We start from the raw sequence: 20660 nt of genomic DNA on the forward strand, positions 1-20660 counted from the left end.
TCTCTCATTTCATCAGAGGTCCAAAGTTCAATTAGATACACAGTCGTCATGAAAGAACTTTTTAGAGTCTGCGGCCCAGAAAACGTTCTCAACCTGCTCCCCAGTTTCAAGGCTCACAACCATCCCCTTCAGATTCCAACTAACAGAACTTAACTCTATAAAACAACAACAAAAAAAGAGGCGGACGCTTATATTCCAACACAGAGAGACCTCCAGCCACGTAAAATGCCATCTGATGAACAGCATACAGAGTGTGGACAACCCGCCAAACGGTATGAGTGAGTGTGTGTGTGTTAGTGTGAAATTCTGAAAAGACACATACTATTAACAGTTGATGTCTGCTGCTTAGGCAGGAACACTGTCATATTGTATATTATACACTCACTGCTTGAATCTTTCTCATTTAATTGTTTCGAGATCAAAACATACCTCCTGAGTATGCCTTACCCCGTCTCCCCCAATGGTGACACCTTGCAAAACTATACAGCACAACATCACAGCCCCACAGTGACAGCGACACACACCATGATTTCATTCCCATCTCCCAACCAAGTCTTACGTGTACTCGTGTGTGTGTGCGTGTACTTTATCACACACACAGCTTCCCGCATCTACCACCACAGTCAAATCCAGTTAAACAAATAAACACAGTTAAAAGAGAACAATTTCACCACAAGATCCCTTTCGTTGCTTTTACAGCCACACCCACCTTCCTTCCACCCCCTCTCCAACCCACAGCAGCCACTCATCTTTGTCTGTTCAAGAATGATCGTGTGTGCCCATCTGGGACTGGCTTTTGTCACTCAGCACGTTTCTCTGGAGACTCATCCAGAGCTCGCTCCTTGTTACTGCTCAGCGGTTCCAGTTTACGTAACCTGCTGTGGGCCACCTGCTGACACACACCTGAGTTGTGCCCAGTTTCTAGCTATTACAAAGAAGGCTTTTTTTTTTAAATAAATGACTTTATTTACAAACACTCCTGTACAGGGCTCTGGATGAGTGTTACGTCTTCCCTCCTCTGTGACAGACGCCCAGTTGTGCAGGTGCTGCGTTACACAGGGTGAGTGCCCGTTAAGTTCTGCACATCTGGTTTCTCTGCACCGGCATTCAGTGTTGCCTCAGTGTTCCCATTACAGTCATTCTGACAGTTACATCACAGCTGCTTAAATCTCTCACAAGATATGTTCATACACGAGGCTAAAAAACTGCAATAAAATTTAAAAATAATCCGTGCCTATTTATTAGGAATTTTGAAAAATATAGAGATGCAGGGGGGAAAAGAAGGAAGTCCTGTTTCTTCTTTTGAAGAAAGACAGACCACGGATACTTCCTAAATCTGCGTACCCAGGCTGCAGACGACGGAAGGACAGCCTGTTGCTTTACTCTGACACAGAGGCCCCCTTCGGGATGTCTCCCGGCCTGGAGGCCAGCTCTGCCCCAAGCACCGCAGCTACTTCCCTCGGGGGCCCTGAGCTTCAGAGCGGACCTCCTCAGCCACCCAGCACCTGCGGAAGAGCGGCCAAGCCTCGGCCACGGACAGCAGGGAGGGCCCTCCCCAAGTGGAGAACCACAGGCACGCGGTCAGCACCGGGACAGCTGGGCCAGACGCCCAGGGCAGCTGCCCAGGGGGCACGGAGGAGCAGGCCACTCGGCTTGTGCCCGCCTTTTGTCACTTGGCTCTCACTAGAGCAGTGTTCCGTAACCGTTTTAGGATCTGGCAAAACCTCTGCCAGCCCAGGGAAGCCTCCGCATCCCTCTCACAGTAACATTTTGAAATTCAGAAAAGAAAAAGAAGAGCGATCATTTCAAATACCAAAATATTGTTTAAAGTGAATGTTTTTGCTTTACTACGTAACAGAACCTCAGGAGCGATGAATAGAAAGACACCATGAGATGTCTGTAGCGCCTACAGTGTGAAATGAAAGGGTCTGATTTCTCTTAATGGCAAAGTCTGGGGTCCTGCTGACCCCACAGCGGTTGCTGCCACATTCGTGGCGGAAGGAAACACTAAATTTCGATCAGAGGTTAGTGAAAACAAAGATGTCACTTTTTCCCTATCCAAGTGCATGGAGCCCCTGAACTCCCTGATTCCACAGACCTGGAAAGCCCAGGACCGGGCCTCGTCCCTAAGAGGTTCTCCCGGGCTGCGCCCTGGCCCGAGTTCTGGGGAGGAGGGAAGCCAGCCACACGCAGCCTCGGGGGGGCCCGGCGAGGGCGGTAAGGGGGCGGATGGTCGGCCCCAGCCTGCTCGCAGGCAGCTGGGAAGGAAGCACAGAGCAGTGGCCGCAGGTCCCGGACCTCAGCGCGGGGCGGGTGCGGAGAGGGCTGGGCCAGGGTGGGCTGCAGCCAGCGGAGCCGGGGGAAATCCTCCCCAGAACGAAAGTAACATACCATCACCTGGCCCAGCCTGTCTGGGACACTTCAGCTACATTTTTTTTTTAAATTCCCAATTTTTCTGCTTTAACCATCAGGGGAGGTACAGAGCAACACTTCTTGGGAAATCCCCGAGTGAGTGTTGAGAGCCTGAGGAGCACACAGCGTGTGTCTGGAAGGGTCTACCCACCTTCGTCAGTGCAAAGGCCACCGTGCCATCGTCCTCAGTGGAAAGATCCAGCAGCCTCTGGTAAAATGCTTCGTCATAAGGCCCGTCTATTTGCAATGTTTTTCTGAAGGGAAAAAACACACAGAAAAAACAGGATGACAAAGCGGCCTGGAAATTGTTTGTTAAATTCTTAACAGTTTAAGAATCACACATCTGGTTTTAAAGAACATTAGTGGATCCATCTCTTCCTAACGCTAAACTCTTTCGGAAGCATCAAGGTTTTAAACAGAATTTGTAAGACTAGGAGGGCCAAGGCTGAATGTCTCTTGTTTACGGCAAATGGCATCCAGATCAGAGATGCTGGTGAAGGGGAGGTGGGGAGGAAATAGAGCCAGGCCGGGGCAAGGGCCCCAGCCCCAACACATGCCACAGGCGTGGACCCCCGCAACCCACACCGAGTCGGCCGGAGGGGGCTTGAAGGAGCCGGGCTGACTCAGAGCCCGGGGCTGGGCGGGAGCAGCTGGCTGGCCGCGGAGCGGCACTGCCCCCTGCAGGCTGAGCCCAGTTCAGGACACGGGACGGCCTGCTGTGGGACTGTCCCGTCTGTTCCCAGGATGTGCCTTCCCGCCTAGAAGCGGCCAAGTGACCACTGATCTGACAGGACCCAGGTCCTCCTTCACAGGGCCTGGCGTCTGGGGGCAGGGAGGGGGGGTGGCGGAGGTGAGCCATCCTTGTGCGGGGCCCGTGCTGGCCTCCCACTGGGGCGACCCACTGCCCCATCTCCATCTTGCCCTCAGGGCTGTCGCGGGCCCTGAAAGGGGCCCTGGTCCTCACCTCTCTTCAGGAAACTCCTCCAGGTACCGCTCAACCCGCCGATACAGAGGGTAGAGGCCTTCGATGTCCAGCAGGTCCAACATCTGCACCTGGAGGGTTTTGTACAGAAGACAGCCCTTCGGTAACCCTGAGCGCTCCGGGGTGTTTTTTCCTACCAAGAACATCAGGGGAAAACGAGAGGTTTACTGTCGAGGACTGAAGAAGGCGGCGGGCACAGGCCGCACCCTGCCTCACGGAGCTGCTGGGGCTGCGACGAGTGGGTGTTTGGGGCACATGACCCATGTGTCCCTTGGCCCTCCCCTTCCTCTCAACATCCTTCCGCCTCCATCACACCAGCCCAGACCTAAGTTTAGAGAGATGACCCTTAGTCTGTATCAGACAAGGCACATCATTTAGAACAACCACGGGGGCATCCCCAGATCTGCAGGACTGCACCTGTGGCGCCTAGAGCCACGGCCCACGCAGAGAGGCGAGCGGCCACACTGAGCAGGGAGCTGTCACGGCAGGGACAGTGCGGAAACCAGGTCCGTTCCACACTCCAGCGTTCTCGGGCCCCTGCTGTGCACCAGGGGCCTCGAGGGCTAGGGAGCCAGAGTCCCAGCCCATTTACCCCACCCTTCCAGGAAAGACCCACGTCCTGTGAACAAACAGACGTCGCTGAGCGTGGGTCCAAGTCGCAGGGAGCCGCTGCGGCCGTGTGCAGTCCTGGCGCTCGGACCTCCCAATTCTGGCACAACATGCTCGGTGAGGCAAGACAGTGTGAAAATGCACAGACCCAGCTAGAGGGGATCCATTAAAATTACAGGGTATCTGTAGAGTGGAGTCTCTACCTCATGGTCAGTAAAAGTTCAAAAAATACACTTGCTGATGTAGATACAGATTTATGCTAATTAGGTAAAAGCAGCAGGTTACAGATACAACGTGATCTTGTCATGTTAAGGTTGCGCCTCCCTTGGGTCAGGTGTGCGTGTGTGCGTGTGTGGGTGTGTGTGTGCAGGGAAGGTCTGGAAGGCAAGACCACAGGCGGCAACACTCCCACAGCAACCAGGGTCCATCTGTGTCCTTCCAGACACGTTCCATCTACTTAAAAGCAGTTAGGTCCCCGAATATGGGCATAACGTCACCAGATTTCCTGAAATGATCAGGTGTCACTTTTGCAACAAGAAAAATGCCCACAAAAGCCATTCGTGCTAAGAAGAACTCGGCCTGGGGGCTAGAAGAAGGGTAATTTGTTGTGCCTGGGCAGCTGCGTGATAAACAACGCCTAAAACCCACACGGAAGCAGGGCGCCATCTCTCTGTGTCGTACAGCCGGCCGTCAGCACAAAACTTGAATAATCTGAATCTTCCTAGTTGGCCCCTAAAAATAAGTTCCTCGCTGTCAGTCCACATGCCTCGTACTTGAGCATGACACGGAGCCCTCCAGCCATGGCAGAGGCGGCAAATGAGGGGCCCGTTAACGTGCATGGTAAAAACCCCTACCAGTCACTGGGTCACCTTGCAGCCTGGATTCCCACCAAGTCACAGTCAGCCCACTGGTGAGTCTGCGAGGAATGGGGCCTCGAGTGGAGGCGCCCGGAGCCACAGGTCTCACATTCCTGTATTGACACCTGTCTGCAAACTGCCGCCCAATGAAGCCACCCGTCCACCCTAAAGGGCTTCTGTGCTGCGGGACCTCGACATTCTGTGCCTTAGTCCTCCCCATCTAAGAAACAGGCCAAGGGAAGCCTACCCCTGGGGTTGCAGCGAGGTGGAACAAGACAACATAGAGAAAACACACAGCCCGCCACAGAGGATGCACAGACATGCGGGACCATATTTTAGGGAAAACCCTGGAGCCCAAACTATGCTGCAACTGACAAGCCCAGATAAGAGGTGAGAAAGGCGGTACCCCATGGGGGGCTGAGAAGGCCGGTGAGGCCGGGCCTTGGGGAGCCCTGACGGGACCCAGGCTGCTCTCGCAGAAGCTCCGTGAGGCCAGGAAGGACCCTCGCAGGCTGTGCCACAGGTTCTGCTCCCCCGAGCCCAGCGCCCCCACCAGGCCTACCTTGGCAGCGCAGGCTCCTGCTGAAGGGGCTGGCTTCGCAGACGAGGGGGCCCCGCAGCCCAGGCCCCAGCCTGAGGGCGCCCGCCCGGCCCTTGTCCGAGCCGCTCAGTAGCACCCGCGTGATGACGCGCACCAGCTCCCGGATCACGGCCCTCGTGCAGTGCGGCCCGCTGGCCAGGCCATTGGACGGGAAGAAGAATGGCTTCAGGTGGCGCGCGAGCTCGCTCCAGTCGGCCACGGGGCTGCGGGCGTCTTTACAGCCGTAGATCAGCTCACCGTTCTTCAGGAAGGAAAAGACACGGGGAGATGTCAACTCCACCAGGCTAGGAGGAAAGAGCCTCCGGCCCCACCGACTAGACAGGCAAAGGGACCTGACATTTTATACGTGCCACCATCTGGGGTCTTTGCACACTGCAGCCCTCCGGGGAAGCCCACCCTCAAGCACCATGTCATTGACCAAGAGGCAAACTCCACTGGAATGTGAAAAAGAAAAGTTCTCAGAAACCAAAGACCAGAGCCCTGGGCCTGAGATACAAACCCTCAGAGCGGAACACGTGGCATGTTGGCAACCTCGACGTAGCCCACAGCCCTGACTCCCAAAATAGCCCGTAACTCGAGAGCCCAAGTGACACTGCTACTGAGGGACATATGGCATCAGTCTGACCTTTGAGCAGACAAACTTCTCTGCCAGGATGGAGGTACATTGGCCACCAGCATCCCAGAGGGCTTTTGTCCTCTGTGAAAGACAGTGCCAGGCTCCAGCCAGCCAGGGTGGGTGAGGCCAACAGCATCGCTAGTATAGAAACCTTCATCTTTGAGGCCATCCTTATGACTCCTTATGACACCAGCATTCCCAGGGCTACAGACAGGGGTGCTCAGTGGGTCCAACCTTGTGCCTTTCATGGGGCACTGCAGTGTCGGGGGAAAGGCCCCTAAGGGAACTCTGGTCCCCACACCCCTGAGCAGCAGCTGATCCCAGGGGAGCGATGAATCCCGTGTCCCTGGTTTCCTCGTCTGGGAGACAGCCATCAGCAGCCTCCAGGAAGGTCCCCAGGGCCCCCCCACCCCTTGATGCTCATACCCTGTCATCCTCTCCACCCTGGGGAGGGTCTGGCTGTGCAACAGCCAGAATACGTGCAGAACAGCACACCCCCGGTGAGATTACGTCATCAGAGCTGCTGTGCGCTCGGTCTTGACGACTGTCTTCTCAGATCACAGCAGCCACACTGGGCAGCCCCACGTGGCCAGGAACTAAGGCCTCCTGCCAGTGGCTGTGGGGGGCCCCATCCTGGGAGCAGAGCCTTCAGATGGGGTGCAGCCTCAAGAGGGACCCCGAGCCAGAACCTGCTACACTGCCCCTTAATTCCCAGCCACAGAAACAGAGATGGCATGTGGCTGCAACGCAGTAGTGGATAATGCAAATGAGGAGGACCCCTACTCTGCCCCCAGGTGGCAGAGGGGGGTCAATTCAATCCAGTGAGAAGGGTGGACTGGGCACTCCTCCCTCAACAAGGTCCTGGGATTCAGCAGCAAGGTGCCTCCCCTGGGAGTCCCTGTCAGCGCTGTCAGAGCTCAGAGACCCTGACCCTGGAGATGGGCCTTACAGAGGGAGGAGGGTGTATCAAGCAAAGGGGAAAAGCAGGAGCTCCCAGGAGGAACGCAGGCCAAGGTGAAGTGTTCAGCCAACACAGCCGACACAGGCTGCAGCCAGGAGAGGGGCCAGGGCTTGGCCTGCAGCCCAGGATGCTCTCCTCCAGGCCTGTGAGCAGCAGCTGAGTGACCCTTGGACAGTAGCAGGCCCCTCCCTAAGGCCTGGAATCCAGGGAGAAATCCAGGGCATTTTCCATATACAAATATGGTTGCTCAAGGACCTCATGTGACATGTGGCAGACAGCTACTGTCCCAGGGTTGGTGACAACCCTGCCACGTCTCACAAGTGTCCTGCAATGGGATGGACAGAGCCACAGCCGTGGAGTCTGTGAACAACACTCAGACAAGGAGAAGGCCCCAGCAACAGACAGCACGACAGGGGCACCAACCATGACCCAGGAAACTTGTCTTCCACACCTGAAACCCTGCAGCGAGGGAAGGCGTGAGCTTCGGAACCAGAGCGCCTGCTCCTGAGGGGTCATGGCACTTGTGATGATGTGTTGCGTTGCTCCAGGCATTATTTTAAAAAGCCGTTCCATGTCACTTCTCCTAATCTGTCTCTTCTGAGACTATGATCTCAACTCCTGTATCTTTTTCCCATGCTGATTTCAACAGAAGCAGCAGACAGCCAGGGTCCCGGTCCCAGGTCCCAGGGCAGGGCGGTTGGGCCAGGGGCCAAGCAAGATCCACCGCTCAGTCCAGGGGGCAGTCAGAACAGGGTCCACTTGGGACAAAACCGCACTACAGGCTCCAAATAAATCCCCAGATGAAAGGGAATTTATCTTTAGGATTTAAATATAAAATTCCTCAAGTCTTTAAAAGAATTCAGAATAAAAACTGATTTTAAAACATGGCTTCTTTTTCTAGCTTTGGCAAGGTGCAGGCAGAAAGGGCAGAGCCGATTCACTCTGACCAGAGTTCTGAGCCACGTCGGGGGAAGAAGTCACAAAGAGGCTTCCCTCCCGCCCCTCCCGAGCCCACCTCTGAGGGGCACCCAGTGCTCAGCACAGCACCAGCCACACGGAGCAGGACGCAGAAGGCACAGGGCTGTCCAGATTCCACGGCCCTGCTCCTCCACACAGACCCGACGCCTGTGAGCCTGGACCCTGTCATCAGCTCTCACTCATATGTCACACTTAATGAGAATGCAACCAGCGCTGGGGGCAAAGTCAGTGATGAGCAGAAAAGGAGACACAGCTCCAACACAGGCCACACCAAGCCCTCCTCCAGATCTGGGCCAGCTCTGCTCCCCAGCCCCGGCAGCCTCTCTCCCCATGCCCCTGCCACCCAGCCTCTCCTCCACGCATGCCCGACTCCTGCCAGCAGCAGGCCAGGTGACCACCGGACCTCAGCAAGCCCGGTCAGGGCGCCAGCAGCAGGTGGCAATGAGGAAGCAGAGGTGTCTGGGCCCGACGGGAAATATTCAGCAAGCAGATCCCTTCTCCTACGCAGTCAGGAAGCAGAATGACCAGAGCTGCAGGACTCAGAACTCATTAATTGACAAGGAGGTCCCCCAATTATAAGTTCCCTAAGTTAACCTGGAGGAACGGTACAGGGGTGGCCACCCTCTAGGTTGCCCCGCCCCAGCTCCCGCTCCCAAGTCAACCACACAGAAGGACGCCTGGGACGCAGCCAGGGCCGCCTTCATCCAAGAACCAGAGCCAGGGTCTGTGCGACAAGGGAGCCCAAGGCTACCCAGCGGTCAAGCGGTCCACGTCACACACCCCAGGAAGCACGGGATGACATGCCCATAAAATGAGGCTTGGAAAAAGGACCCAAAGGATCATACTGAGGCAGCCCCAGCCCAGATGTCCTCGTCTGCAAGGTCACAGAGCCCTGTCAGGGACCAAAGCGCCATGGGTTCACCCAGCTCAGCTCAGAAACCCACCGGCCCCACCCTAGAAAGTGCATTAAAATAGAAGCAACTCTTACCTTAAATATCTTTAAGTTGTTCTGTGCCTCCTGTAACAAGCTTTTCAAAGCAAAGTACATTCTCTGTTTATTCCTAAAAGGGGAAAATATTATTGACAGAATTAGAGCGCACTGGGCATTCACCTGCCTGTGGCTCAGGGGCCATGCCCACAGCTACCAGTTGAGGTCTCCAAGCTTTATGGGCTGAGGAGCTGCACTGCCCCCAGCCCTCCTCACAGAGGCACCCCCATCCCTGGCCCACCCTGCTCTCTGCCCCTTCCTCTGACAAAATCTCCCCGGCTGCCGTCTCCCGCAGGTAACCTGCAGAAACCTATGGAGGCCCAGGGCCCTGGTTATCTGCAGGTGAGCAGCCCCCACCTCACAGAACCATCGTCCCCCTCTACACTGCACAGAATGCCACCCTCCCACCCCGGCCTCCAAGAAAGGCAGGACTAGGGACAAAGGAGAAGTGTTCTCTTACCCTGAGTAGAGATCGAGGGGACAGTATTTACTTATCTGCTTCCACTTCCCAGTTGCCACCTGTTGAGAAACCACCACATGGTGTCAGTGACTGGCTTGGGGCAGCACTGGGCTAGCTCTAAGACACAGGTCAGCCCAAGTGACAGTGACATGACCAAGGCGGGTGAAGGGCCCAGCGGCTGACATCACCTCCAGGTGCACATCACTAGCAGGGGCAGCAAGCTTGACTGTGACCCCAGGAAACCTCCGCCCTGCTCTGAGAGGCTCACGTGGCTGCCAGCCCCTCCATGTGAGCAGAGAAGTGGCAACAAGCACCTTTATAAGATGACAAGGCTAAATTTTGATAATACGATGAACAAATCTTTAAATTTATAATATCCAGGAAGGGGAGGGTATATCTACCAAGAAATTTCATGTTACCAGTGAAAAGATAAATTGGCATAACCTTTTGAAAGGCAACTTGTTACATTTTTAAATGGTTGGGGAAGAAAAAACAGTAATATTTCATGACATGTGAAAATTATATGAAATTAAAATTTTGATAAATAAAACATTTTTGGAGCATAAAAAAAAAAGAAAAAAAAAAAAAGAAAGGCAACTTGCTGGTTTCCATCAAAATTTTAAACGTGGGTACCCCGTGACTTAACAAACCTATGAGGCATCACTGGGTCAAAGACGCTCACCACACCGTAACTATAATAGGAAGACCTAGAAACAGCTAAATAAATCAAAACACATTTCCGCTCTCCGGGCCAGAACACAGCAGGCCACACACTGAATGAAGGAATGAATGAGTAATATGCAGCTACTAACTGAAAGAGGCAGAACTAAAACTCATCAACACTTACTTAAGGAGAAGTAACTGGCAGAACAATGCATATGATGTCACTTAAAAAAAAAAAAAAGGATATATGCATCTATACATCTATACATGCATATATCGATATGCACTGAAAAAGTCTTGAAGGATTCATAACAAACAATCTCCAAGGATTATTTAGGTTAAAAAAGCAATTAGCAGAACAATTACTTATGGCAAAACCCCTATTTGCTTTATAAAAGTGTATGTGTGCATACATACACATGTGAGCACACGGTAGATCATGTGTATGGAAAAGGCATCACCTCATTTCCAGTTCAATAATGTGTATGTTTTTGTTGGCACAGGAAGAAGTTTGGAAGGATATACAAACTGACATGAGTTACCTCTGGGAATGCAAGAGACCTAATTCATAAAATTCCATATTCTGTCAGTTAAATGAGCAAGTACTGTTTCCTAGTAAAGACAGTTCTTAGGAGAGGAAAGAGGAAAAGGGCCTGAGAAAATAACTGAAAAGATAATAGCTGAAAACTTCCCTAACTTGGGAAAGCAAACAGTCACCCAAGTCCAGGAAGCACGGAGAGTCTCATATAGGACTAACCCAAAGAGGAACACACCTAGACATATAATTTAAATGACAAAAATTAAAGATAAAGAGAGACTATTAAAAGCAACAAGGGAAAAGCAACAAATAACATACAAGGGAACTCCTACAAGGCTACCAGCTTATTTTTCAGCAGAAACTCTGCAGACCAGAAGGAAATGTCAGGATATATTTAAAGTGATGAGAGGGAAAAACTTACAACCAAGAATACTCTACCCAGCAAGACTCTCACTCAGATTTGATGGAGAAATCAAAAGCATTACAGACAAGCAAAAGCTAAAAGAATCCAGCACCACCAAACCAGCTTTACAGCAAATGCTAAAGGACCTTCCCTAGAGGGAAAAGAAAAGGCCACAACTAGAAACAAAACTACATAATGGAAAAGCTCAGTGCTAAAGGCAAACATACGGTCAAGGTAGGAAATCATCCACACACAGACTAGGAGGAAGGCGAAAAGACAAAAGTAGTAAAATCACCTGTATCCATAATAATTAGTTAAGGGATACAAAACAATTAAATGTAAAATATATTATCAAAAACAGTAATCAGGAGGGGAGGAGAGTACAAATGCACCTCAATATATATAAGGCAAATGTTAACAGAAATAAAGAAAGAAATGGACAGTAACACAATAATAGTAGGGGACAATAACAGCCCACTTACATCAATGGACATATCACACAGACAGAAAATCAATAAGGAAACATCTTACACAACATAATAGACCAGATGGACTTGATTAATATTTATAGAGCATTCCACCTGAAAGCACCAGAATACACATTCTTTTCAAGTGCATATGGAACATTCTCCAGGATAGATCACATGCTGGGCCACAAAGAAAGTATCACTAAATTTAAGGAAACTGAAATCATATCAAGCATCTTTCCAACCACACTATGGGATTATATCAACCACAAGAAAAAAACTGCAAAAAACACAAACACGTGTAGGCTAACAATATGCTACTAAACGTACAACTAAAAAACCAATGGATCACTGAAGAAATCAAAGAAATCAAAAAAATACCTAGAGAAAAATCAAAATGAAAACACAAGGATCCCAAATCTAGGGGACAGAGCAAAGGCAATTTTAAGAATGAGGTTTACAGTAATACACGCTTACCTCAGGAAACAAGAAAAAATTACAAATAAATAACCTAACCTTCCACCTAAAGCATCTAGAGAAAGAAGAACAAACAAAACCCAAAGTTAGTAGAAGGAAACAAATCATAAAGATCAGAGCAGAAATAAATGAAATAGAGACTAAAAAACAATAGAAAAAATCAGTAAAACTAAAAGCTGGTTCTTCAAAAAGACAGAATTGATACACCTTTAGCCAGACTCATCAAGAAAATAAAGGAGAGGCCCCTAAATCAATAAAACCAGAAATGAAAAAGGAGAAGTTACAACTGACACCACAGAAACACAAAGGATCATAAGAGACTACTACAAGCAACTATACGCCAATAAAATGGACAACCTAGAAGACATGGACAAATTTGTAGAAAGGTACAATCTCCCAAGACTAAACCAGGAAGAAATAGAAAATATGAACAAACCTATTACCAGCAGTGAAATAGAATCAGTAATTTAAAAACTCCCAACAAACAAAAGTACAAGACTAGATGGCTTCACAAATGAATTCTACCAAGCATTTAGAGAAGAGTTAATGCCTGCTTCTGAAACTATCCTAAAAAACTGCAAAGGAAGGAACAATTCCAAACTCATTCTATGAGGCCAGCATCACCCTGATACCAAAACCAAAGACACTACAAAAAAAAAAAAAAAGAAAAAAGAAAATGACAGACCGTTATCACTGATGAACACAGATGCAAAACTCCTCAACAAAATACTAGCAAACTGATTCCAAAAATACAAAAAAAGAATCATACACACCACAGTTAAGTGAGATTTATTCCAGGGATACAAGGATTTTTCAATATCTGCAAATCAATCAATGTGATACTCCACATTAACAAACTGAAGAATAAAAATCATACAGTCATCACAATAGATGCAGAAAAAGCTTTTGATAAAACTCACCATCTATTTATCATAAAACCTGTCCAGAAAGTGGGCATAGGGGTAATATAGCTCAACATAATAAAGGCCATATATGACAACCCACAGCTAACTTCACACCCAATGGTGAAAAGCTGAAAGCATTTCCTCTAAAATCAGGAACAAGACAAGGATACCCACGCTCACCACTTTTATTCAACAGTTTTAGAAGTCCTAGCCACAGCAATTCAGAGAAGAAACAAAAAAGAAGTAAAAGGATTCCAAACTGGAAAAGAAGAAGTAATGCTGTCACTGTTTGCAGATGACATAGAAAATCCTAAAAATGCTACCAGAAAAGTACTAGAACTCATCAATGAATTTGGCAAAGTTGCAGGATACAAAGTTAATATACCGAAATCTGTTGCATTTCTATACATTAGCAATGAAATATCAGGGGAAAAAATCAAGGAAACAACCCCATTTACCATTGTATCAAAAAGAATAAAATACTTAGGAATAGACCTGCCTAAGGAGGCAAAAGACCTGCAACTATAAGACCAAAAACTTTAAGACACTGATGAAAGAAAATGAAGATGACACAAACAGATGGAAAGATATATACTGTGTTCTTGGATTGAAAGAACCAGTATCATTAAAATGGCCATACTACCCAAGGCAATCCACAGATTCAATGCAATCCCTATCAAAATACCAATGGCATTTTCCACAGAACTAGAACAAAAAATTTTTTAATTTGTATGGAAACAGAAAAGACCCTGAATAGCCAAAACAATCTTGAGAAAGAAAAATGGAGGTGGAGGAATCATGCTCCCCAGCTTCAGACTATACTACAAAGCTACAGTCATCAAAACAGTACGGTGCTGGCACAAAAACAGACATATAGATCAATGGAACAGGACAGAAAGTCCAGAAATAAACCCATGCACTTATGGTCAATTAATCTATGACAAAGGAGGAAAGAATATATAACGGAGGAAAGACAGTCTCTTCAGTAAGTGGTGCTGGGAAAACTGGACAGCTATCTGGAAAAGAATGAAAACAAAATATTCTCTAACACCATATACAAAAACAAACTCAAAATGGATTAAAGACGTAAATGTAAGACCAGATCCTCTAAAAGTCCTAGAGGAAAACATAGGCAGAACATACTCTGACATAAACTGTGGCAATATTTTTTTGGATCTATCTCCCAGAATAACAGAAATAAAACCAAAAATAAACAAGTAAGATCTAATTAAACTTAAACACTTTTGCACAGCAAAGGAAACCATAAACAAAACAAAAAGACAACCTACAGAATAGGAGAAAATATGTGCAAATGATCAGAGCAACAAGAGGTTAATTTCCAAAATATACGAACAGCTCATACAGCTCAATATCAAAAAAGCAAACACAAAAACACAGCCAAAAAATGGGCAGAAGAATTAACTAGACAATTCTTCAAAGACATACGAATGGCCAGGCCAACAGGCACAGATGCTCAACATCACTAATCATTTAAGAAACACAAATCAAAACTACAATGAGGTATCACCTCACACCAGTCAGAATGGCCATCATCAAAAAGTCTACAAATAATAAGTGTTGGAAAGGGTGTGGAGAAAAGGAAACCTTCCTACACTGTTGGTGGGAATGTAAATTGGTGCAGCCACTATGGAGAACAGTATGGAGGGTCCTTAAAAAACCAAAAATGAAAAAAAAAAAAAAAACCTAAACTAAAAATGAAGTTACCATATGATCCAGCAATTCCACTCCTGGACATATACCCAGAGAAAACTCTAATTTGAAAAGATACATGCACCCCAATGTTCATAGCAGCACTATTTACAACAGCCAAGATATGAAACAACCTAAATGTCCATCAACAGATGAATGGATAAAGAAGATGTGGTATATTCATTATATATACACACAATGAAATATTATTCAGCCATAAAAAGGAATGAAATAATGCCATTTGCAGCAACATAGATGGACCTAGAGATGATCATACTAAGTGAAGTCAGTCAGACAAGGGAAGACAAATATAGTATCACTTATATATGGAATCTAAAAAAAAAAAGATACAAATGAACTTACTTATAATACAGAAATAGTCTCACAGATGTAGAAAACAAACTTATGATTACCAAAGCAGAAAGCTGGGGAGGGATAAATTAGGAATTTGGGATTAACATATATAAAATAGATAACCAACAGGGGCCTACTGTATGGCATAAGTAATTATATTCAGTATCTCATAATAACCTATAATGGAAAAAATCTGATAAAGAATAGATAGATAGATAGATACATATATATGTGTGTGTGTGTTCAATCGAATCTCTTTGCTGTACACCTGAAACACTGTAGATCAACTATACTTCAGTTTAAAAAATGGGAAAAAAACTTTCTGGAGAGGATGCTGAAAAAAGAAAAAAAAGAAAGTTTTAATAAACTGTACCTGGACCCAAGTCACTTTATGCAGAGTATAATTTGTTAAAAAAAAAAAAAATATATATATATATATATATATATATGTATATATAAAACAAAATAAACACATCTCCCCCCTGCCCAAAAAAGGCCTTAAAAATCCATTCACATATGTTGAAAACGAATGGTGACAATGAAAACCATCTCCTAGGGAATGGCTCGTATCCCTCCTCTCCCCTAAGAGCCTAGAAAGTTATAATATCACAAAGGAAAAATGGGATGAGTCAGCAAAAAGAGACCATGGTCTTCTGAAAATTCTCTCTTCCATTAGGGCAAGGAGAAACCTGGTAAAAGCTGTCAGAATCAAAATTTTCAGAACTCAGAAAATTAACCAAAGGCATGTACCAATCTGGGGAGAATCATACAAGAAAAACACCCATATCTAAACAAAAATGGTGAGCTATGTGGCACTTTTAATCCCCCAGTCCTACCCCTTCTCTCCAGCACCGAGGGAATCCTAAAAACCAACAGCCCAATCACAGGGAAAACAGAACCCCAGTAGCCCCAGGAGAAAGCTAAATGGGGCAGGATCTTCTCCAAAACCTCACTCCCAGAGAGTGCTCATTACTTGACCTGTCTCTTGGTTTTCTGTCTTCATTGACTTGACTCAGAGCTACCTGGCTGAAAAGGCGCATTTCTCCCCAGGGACATTTGTGAAAATATTCAGAGGTGATTGTTTAACTTCATGGCTGCCTGAGATACTGGATAATAGTTGTGGCAAACAATAGGCTAACCTAAAGCTAAAGAGAAAAAGCAGAGGAACAGTATGTACACAGGGCTTTGAAAAGCTCCAGCACACCGCGGGCATCTAGAAGGCCACGCTCAAGCTCTGGAAAGACCCAAAAAGGCTACCCCCTCCTGGTGATCTGAGGGTCTGCAGAGGTGAAGGTCAAGTGCTGACGGCAGGCCTCAGCACACACACAGAGCCCCTCAGCAAAGGCTGGGAAACTAACTGGTTCCATGCACTTAAGGAACCTCTGCCAAACCATTAGCTGCTCACTTAAGCTAATGGAGCAGACACTTTAGAGGCTACACACAACAAAGAATAAACTTCTCAAAATTAGCAAAGAAGAGTCACAAAAAAAATAACAATTACAACAAGCAGCAATAACAAATACTAGAGAGGTTGTAGAACCTGATTTCCAGAGTGGCACACTGTATTACTTAAAATGCCCATTTTTGACAAATCATTACAAGAAATGCAAAGAAACGAAAAAGTATGGTCCATACACAGGAAAGAGGCAATCAACAGGCTGGCCCTGAGGCACTTTAGACACTGGAGCTACTAGACAAAGACTTTAACTCAATTACTTTAAATATGCTTAAAGCTAAAGGAAACTAAGGACAAACGACTGAAGGAAACAAGGAGAACAATGTCTTCACAAACAGAGAATATCAATAAGGATAGAAATTAGAAAAGGAAACCAAGTAGGAATTCTGTCATTGAGAAATAAAATAACTAAAATAAAAAAGTCACTAGAAGGGCTCAACAACAGGTCTGAGTAGGCAGAAGACACAATCAGTGCATTTTAGGATAAAGTCCAGGAGATCGACATCATAACAAAACTGTCCAAAGAGAGAGGCAGAGAATCTTGAAAGAAGCAAGAGAGAAGTGACTCCTGATGTACAAAGAAGCCTTCATAAGATCAACAGCCGATTTTTCATTGGAAACCATGGAAGCCAGAAGGTACTGGGATAGCCCACCCACAGTGCTGGAAGAAAAAGATCATCAACCAAGAAGTCTTATCTATAAAATTATCTTTTCAAATGGAAGGGTAATTAAGACATTGCCAGATAAACAGTAACTAAAGAAATGTGTTGCTGCAAAACCTGCCCTACAAGAAATACTACGGGGAATCCTTTGGGCTGAAATGAAAGGGCACGAAACAGTAACTCAAATCCATGTGAAGAACTAAAGAGCACTGGTAAAGGAACTACATAGGTAAACATAAAGGATAATAGATTTTGTTTGTATCTTTTTTCCTCCTCCCTGATTTAAACCATAGAATGTCCCCTGAATGGCATAAGGCAATTATTACAAATCTGTATTGACAAGCATACAGGATGTAATTTACATGACAGTAACAGTACAACAGAGGGGGAAGGCAACAAAGCTTTACAGGAGCAGAGTTTGTGTATATCATGGAAATTAAATTGTTACTAATTGAGCTAGATTGTTTAGGTTAAGAAGTTAAATTAATAGGCAGAACAACAAGACACAAAATCAACCAGGAGATAGAAGACTTGACCCACATTATAAAACCAACTAGACTAAACAATTATCTATAGAGCAAGCCAGCCAACAACAGCAGAATATATTCTAATCAAGTAAACATGAAACATTCTTCAGGAGAAACTGTATATTAAACCACAAAACAAGTCTCAATAAATTTAAAAACACATGAAATTATGTAAATGTTCTCCAAACTCTGTGGAATGAAATTAGAAATCAGTAACAAAAGGAAATTTGAGAAACTCTCAAATATGTGAAAACTAAACACATTCCTAATCATCAGTGAGTCAAATAAGACATCAAAAGGGCAATCAGAAAATAAATTGAAATAAATGAAAATGAAAATACAATATACCAAAATTAATGAGAGGCAGAGAAAGCAGTGCTCAGAGGGAAATTTATACTTGTAGACAACTATATTAAAAAGAAGAAAGATCTCAAATCAATAATCTAATTTTCTACCCTAAAAAACTAGGAAAGTAAGACCAAACTAAATGCAAACACAGGGACAGAAATAACAGATAGAGCAGAGACAGATGAAACAGAGAACAGAGCGGGAAAAACTGGGAAAAGAAACAAAACCAAAAGTTCTTTCTTTGAAAAGATCAATTATGACAATCTTGTGGCTAGATCAAGAAAAAAGAAACAGGACTCAAATGACTAAAATCAGGAATGAAAGAAAGAACATGACTACCAACCTTGCAGAAATAAAAAGAATTTTAGAGGAATGCTGTGAACAATTATATGCCAACAAGTTAAATGAAATGAACAAATTTTTAGAAACATACAGCTACCAAAACGGACTCAAGAAGAAACAGAGAATCTAAACCAACTGGTAACGAAACACTGAATCAGAAATCAAAAAGCTTTCAACAAAGAAGATCCCAGGACGGCTTTGCTACTGAATTCCACCAAATGCTTAAAGAATCAACACCAATACTCAAACTCTTCTGAAAAATTAAAGAATAAAAGAAGGAAAATACTTCTTAACTCATTCTGGGAAGCCAGTTACTACCCTGGTACCAAAACCACACAAAAACATCACTAGAAAAGAAAACTACAGACAAATATCCCTCAAGAAAAATCCTCAACAAAAACTAACAAAGAAATTCAGCAGCATATTAAAGGAATTATACACCTATCACCAAGTGGGCCTTATCAATCAAATACAAGGGTGGTTCAATGTATGAAAATCAATGAATATAATACAGCATATGAACAGAAAGAGGAAAACACCTCGTGAGCATCTCAATAGATGCAGGATAAGCATTTAACAAAATCCAACTCTTTCCATGATTAAAAACACAAAAAACAAAGAAAAACACCCTAAAAGAATATCTTTGATAGACTCACAGTGAGAACATTACCCTCCATATTGAAAAACTGAAAGCATTACCTCTAAGATCAGAAACAACATAAGGATGTCTACTCTTACTACCTCTATTTAATGCTGTACTCATAATTTAAAAAAGAATTACCATATGATCCAGCAGTTCTACTTCTGGATACATACTCAAGAGAATCGAATGCAGAGTCTCAAAGAAATATGTGTACGACTCATGCTCATAGAAGCATTATCACAACAGCCAAGAAATGGGAGCAACCCAGGTATGCACCAATGTATGAACGGATAAACAAAATACAGTATATATATTCAATGGACTATTATTCAGCCTTAAATAAGAAAGAAATTCTGACATAAGCTATAGCTGGGATGAGACTTGAGAACATTACGTTAAGTGAAATAAGCCAATCACAAAAAGACTATGATTCCATACATATGAAGTAACCAAAGTAGTCAAATTCATAGAGACAGAAACACAATGGTGGTTGCCAGGGGCTTAAGAAAGGAAGAAATGTGGAGTTGTTTAATAGGTGTAGAGTTTCAGTTTTATAAGATGAAAAAATGTCTCGAGATGGATAGTGGTGACAATTGCACAACATGTAAATGTACTTCATGCCACTAAACTGTACCCTTAATGGTTAAAAGGGTAAACTTTATGTTAAGTGTATTTCATCACAATTAAATATACATATTTAAAAAATTGTATTTCTGCAATGAACAGCCTGAAAGTGAAATTTTAAAAAATTCCACTTACAACAGCATCCCCCAAAATAAAATACTTAGGAATAAGTAACAAAACAAGTATAAGACTTATACACTGAAAACTATGTAACATCATTGAAAGAAATTAAAGATAAATGGAAAAACATCCTGTGTTCACATAGTATTAACTGCTAGGTGGCAATAATTCCCCATATTAATCTGCAGCACAATGGAATCCCTATCAAAAATACCAGCTGGTTTCTTGGAAATTGTGAAGCTAAAGGCATCTAAATTGGAAAGGAAGCAGTAAAACTCTGTTCACAGGTAACATGATCTTATGCATAGAAAATTCTAAAGAATCCATAAGAAAGCTACTAAAGCTAATAAATAAATTCAGCAAAGTTGTAGGGTACAAGATCAACACATAAAAATTAGTTGTGTTTCTATATACCAGCAATTAACAAACCAAAAAGGGAATTGAGGAAGCAATTTCATTTAAAACCACATTTACAATATTCCAAAAGAATAAAATATCAAGAAATAAATTTAACCAAAGTGGTGAAAGACTTGTACACTGAAAACTATAAAACGTTGCTGAAAGTAATTAAAGAAAGCCTAAATAAATGGACAGATAGCCTGTGTTCATGGATTATAAGACTTAATATTGTTAAAATGGTAATACTACCAAGGTGATCTACAGATTGTTCCAACTTCAGTCCAAATTCCAATAGTCTATTTTTTTGCAGATATGAAAAATCCAATTCTCAAATTCATATGTAATTGTAAGGGGCCTCATATTGCCAAAACAATCTTGAAAAAGAAGAATAAAGCTAGAAGACTATCACTCCTGATTTCAAAACTTCTTACAAAGATAGAACTATCAAAAGAATGTGATACTGGCACGAGGACAGACATATAGACCAATAGAATGCAACAGAGGGCCAGAAATAAGCCCTCATATATATATATGGCCAACAGATCTTCGATAAGGGCG

General features: G+C 44.8%; 1 protein-coding gene across 3 annotated transcripts in view; it reads right to left on the reverse strand.

Annotated features, from left to right (window-relative positions):
* IPPK (inositol-pentakisphosphate 2-kinase) overlaps positions 1–20660 on the reverse strand; it is a 51075-nt gene that overhangs the window by 11452 nt on the left and 18963 nt on the right. For all 3 annotated transcript variants that reach the window (XM_031447291.2, XM_031447292.2, XM_064490064.1), the window contains 5 exons: positions 9465–9523; positions 9005–9077; positions 5423–5702; positions 3377–3527; positions 2564–2666 (listed from right to left, as the gene is read on the reverse strand). In XM_031447291.2, the coding sequence (XP_031303151.1) occupies positions 2564–2666; positions 3377–3527; positions 5423–5702; positions 9005–9077; positions 9465–9523 (666 nt within the window). The remainder of the gene's footprint in view (positions 1–2563; positions 2667–3376; positions 3528–5422; positions 5703–9004; positions 9078–9464; positions 9524–20660) is intronic.

Source organism: Camelus dromedarius, chromosome 10 (genome assembly GCF_036321535.1).
Source record: "Camelus dromedarius isolate mCamDro1 chromosome 10, mCamDro1.pat, whole genome shotgun sequence".
In the NCBI taxonomy this organism is placed as follows: domain Eukaryota; kingdom Metazoa; phylum Chordata; class Mammalia; order Artiodactyla; family Camelidae; genus Camelus; species Camelus dromedarius.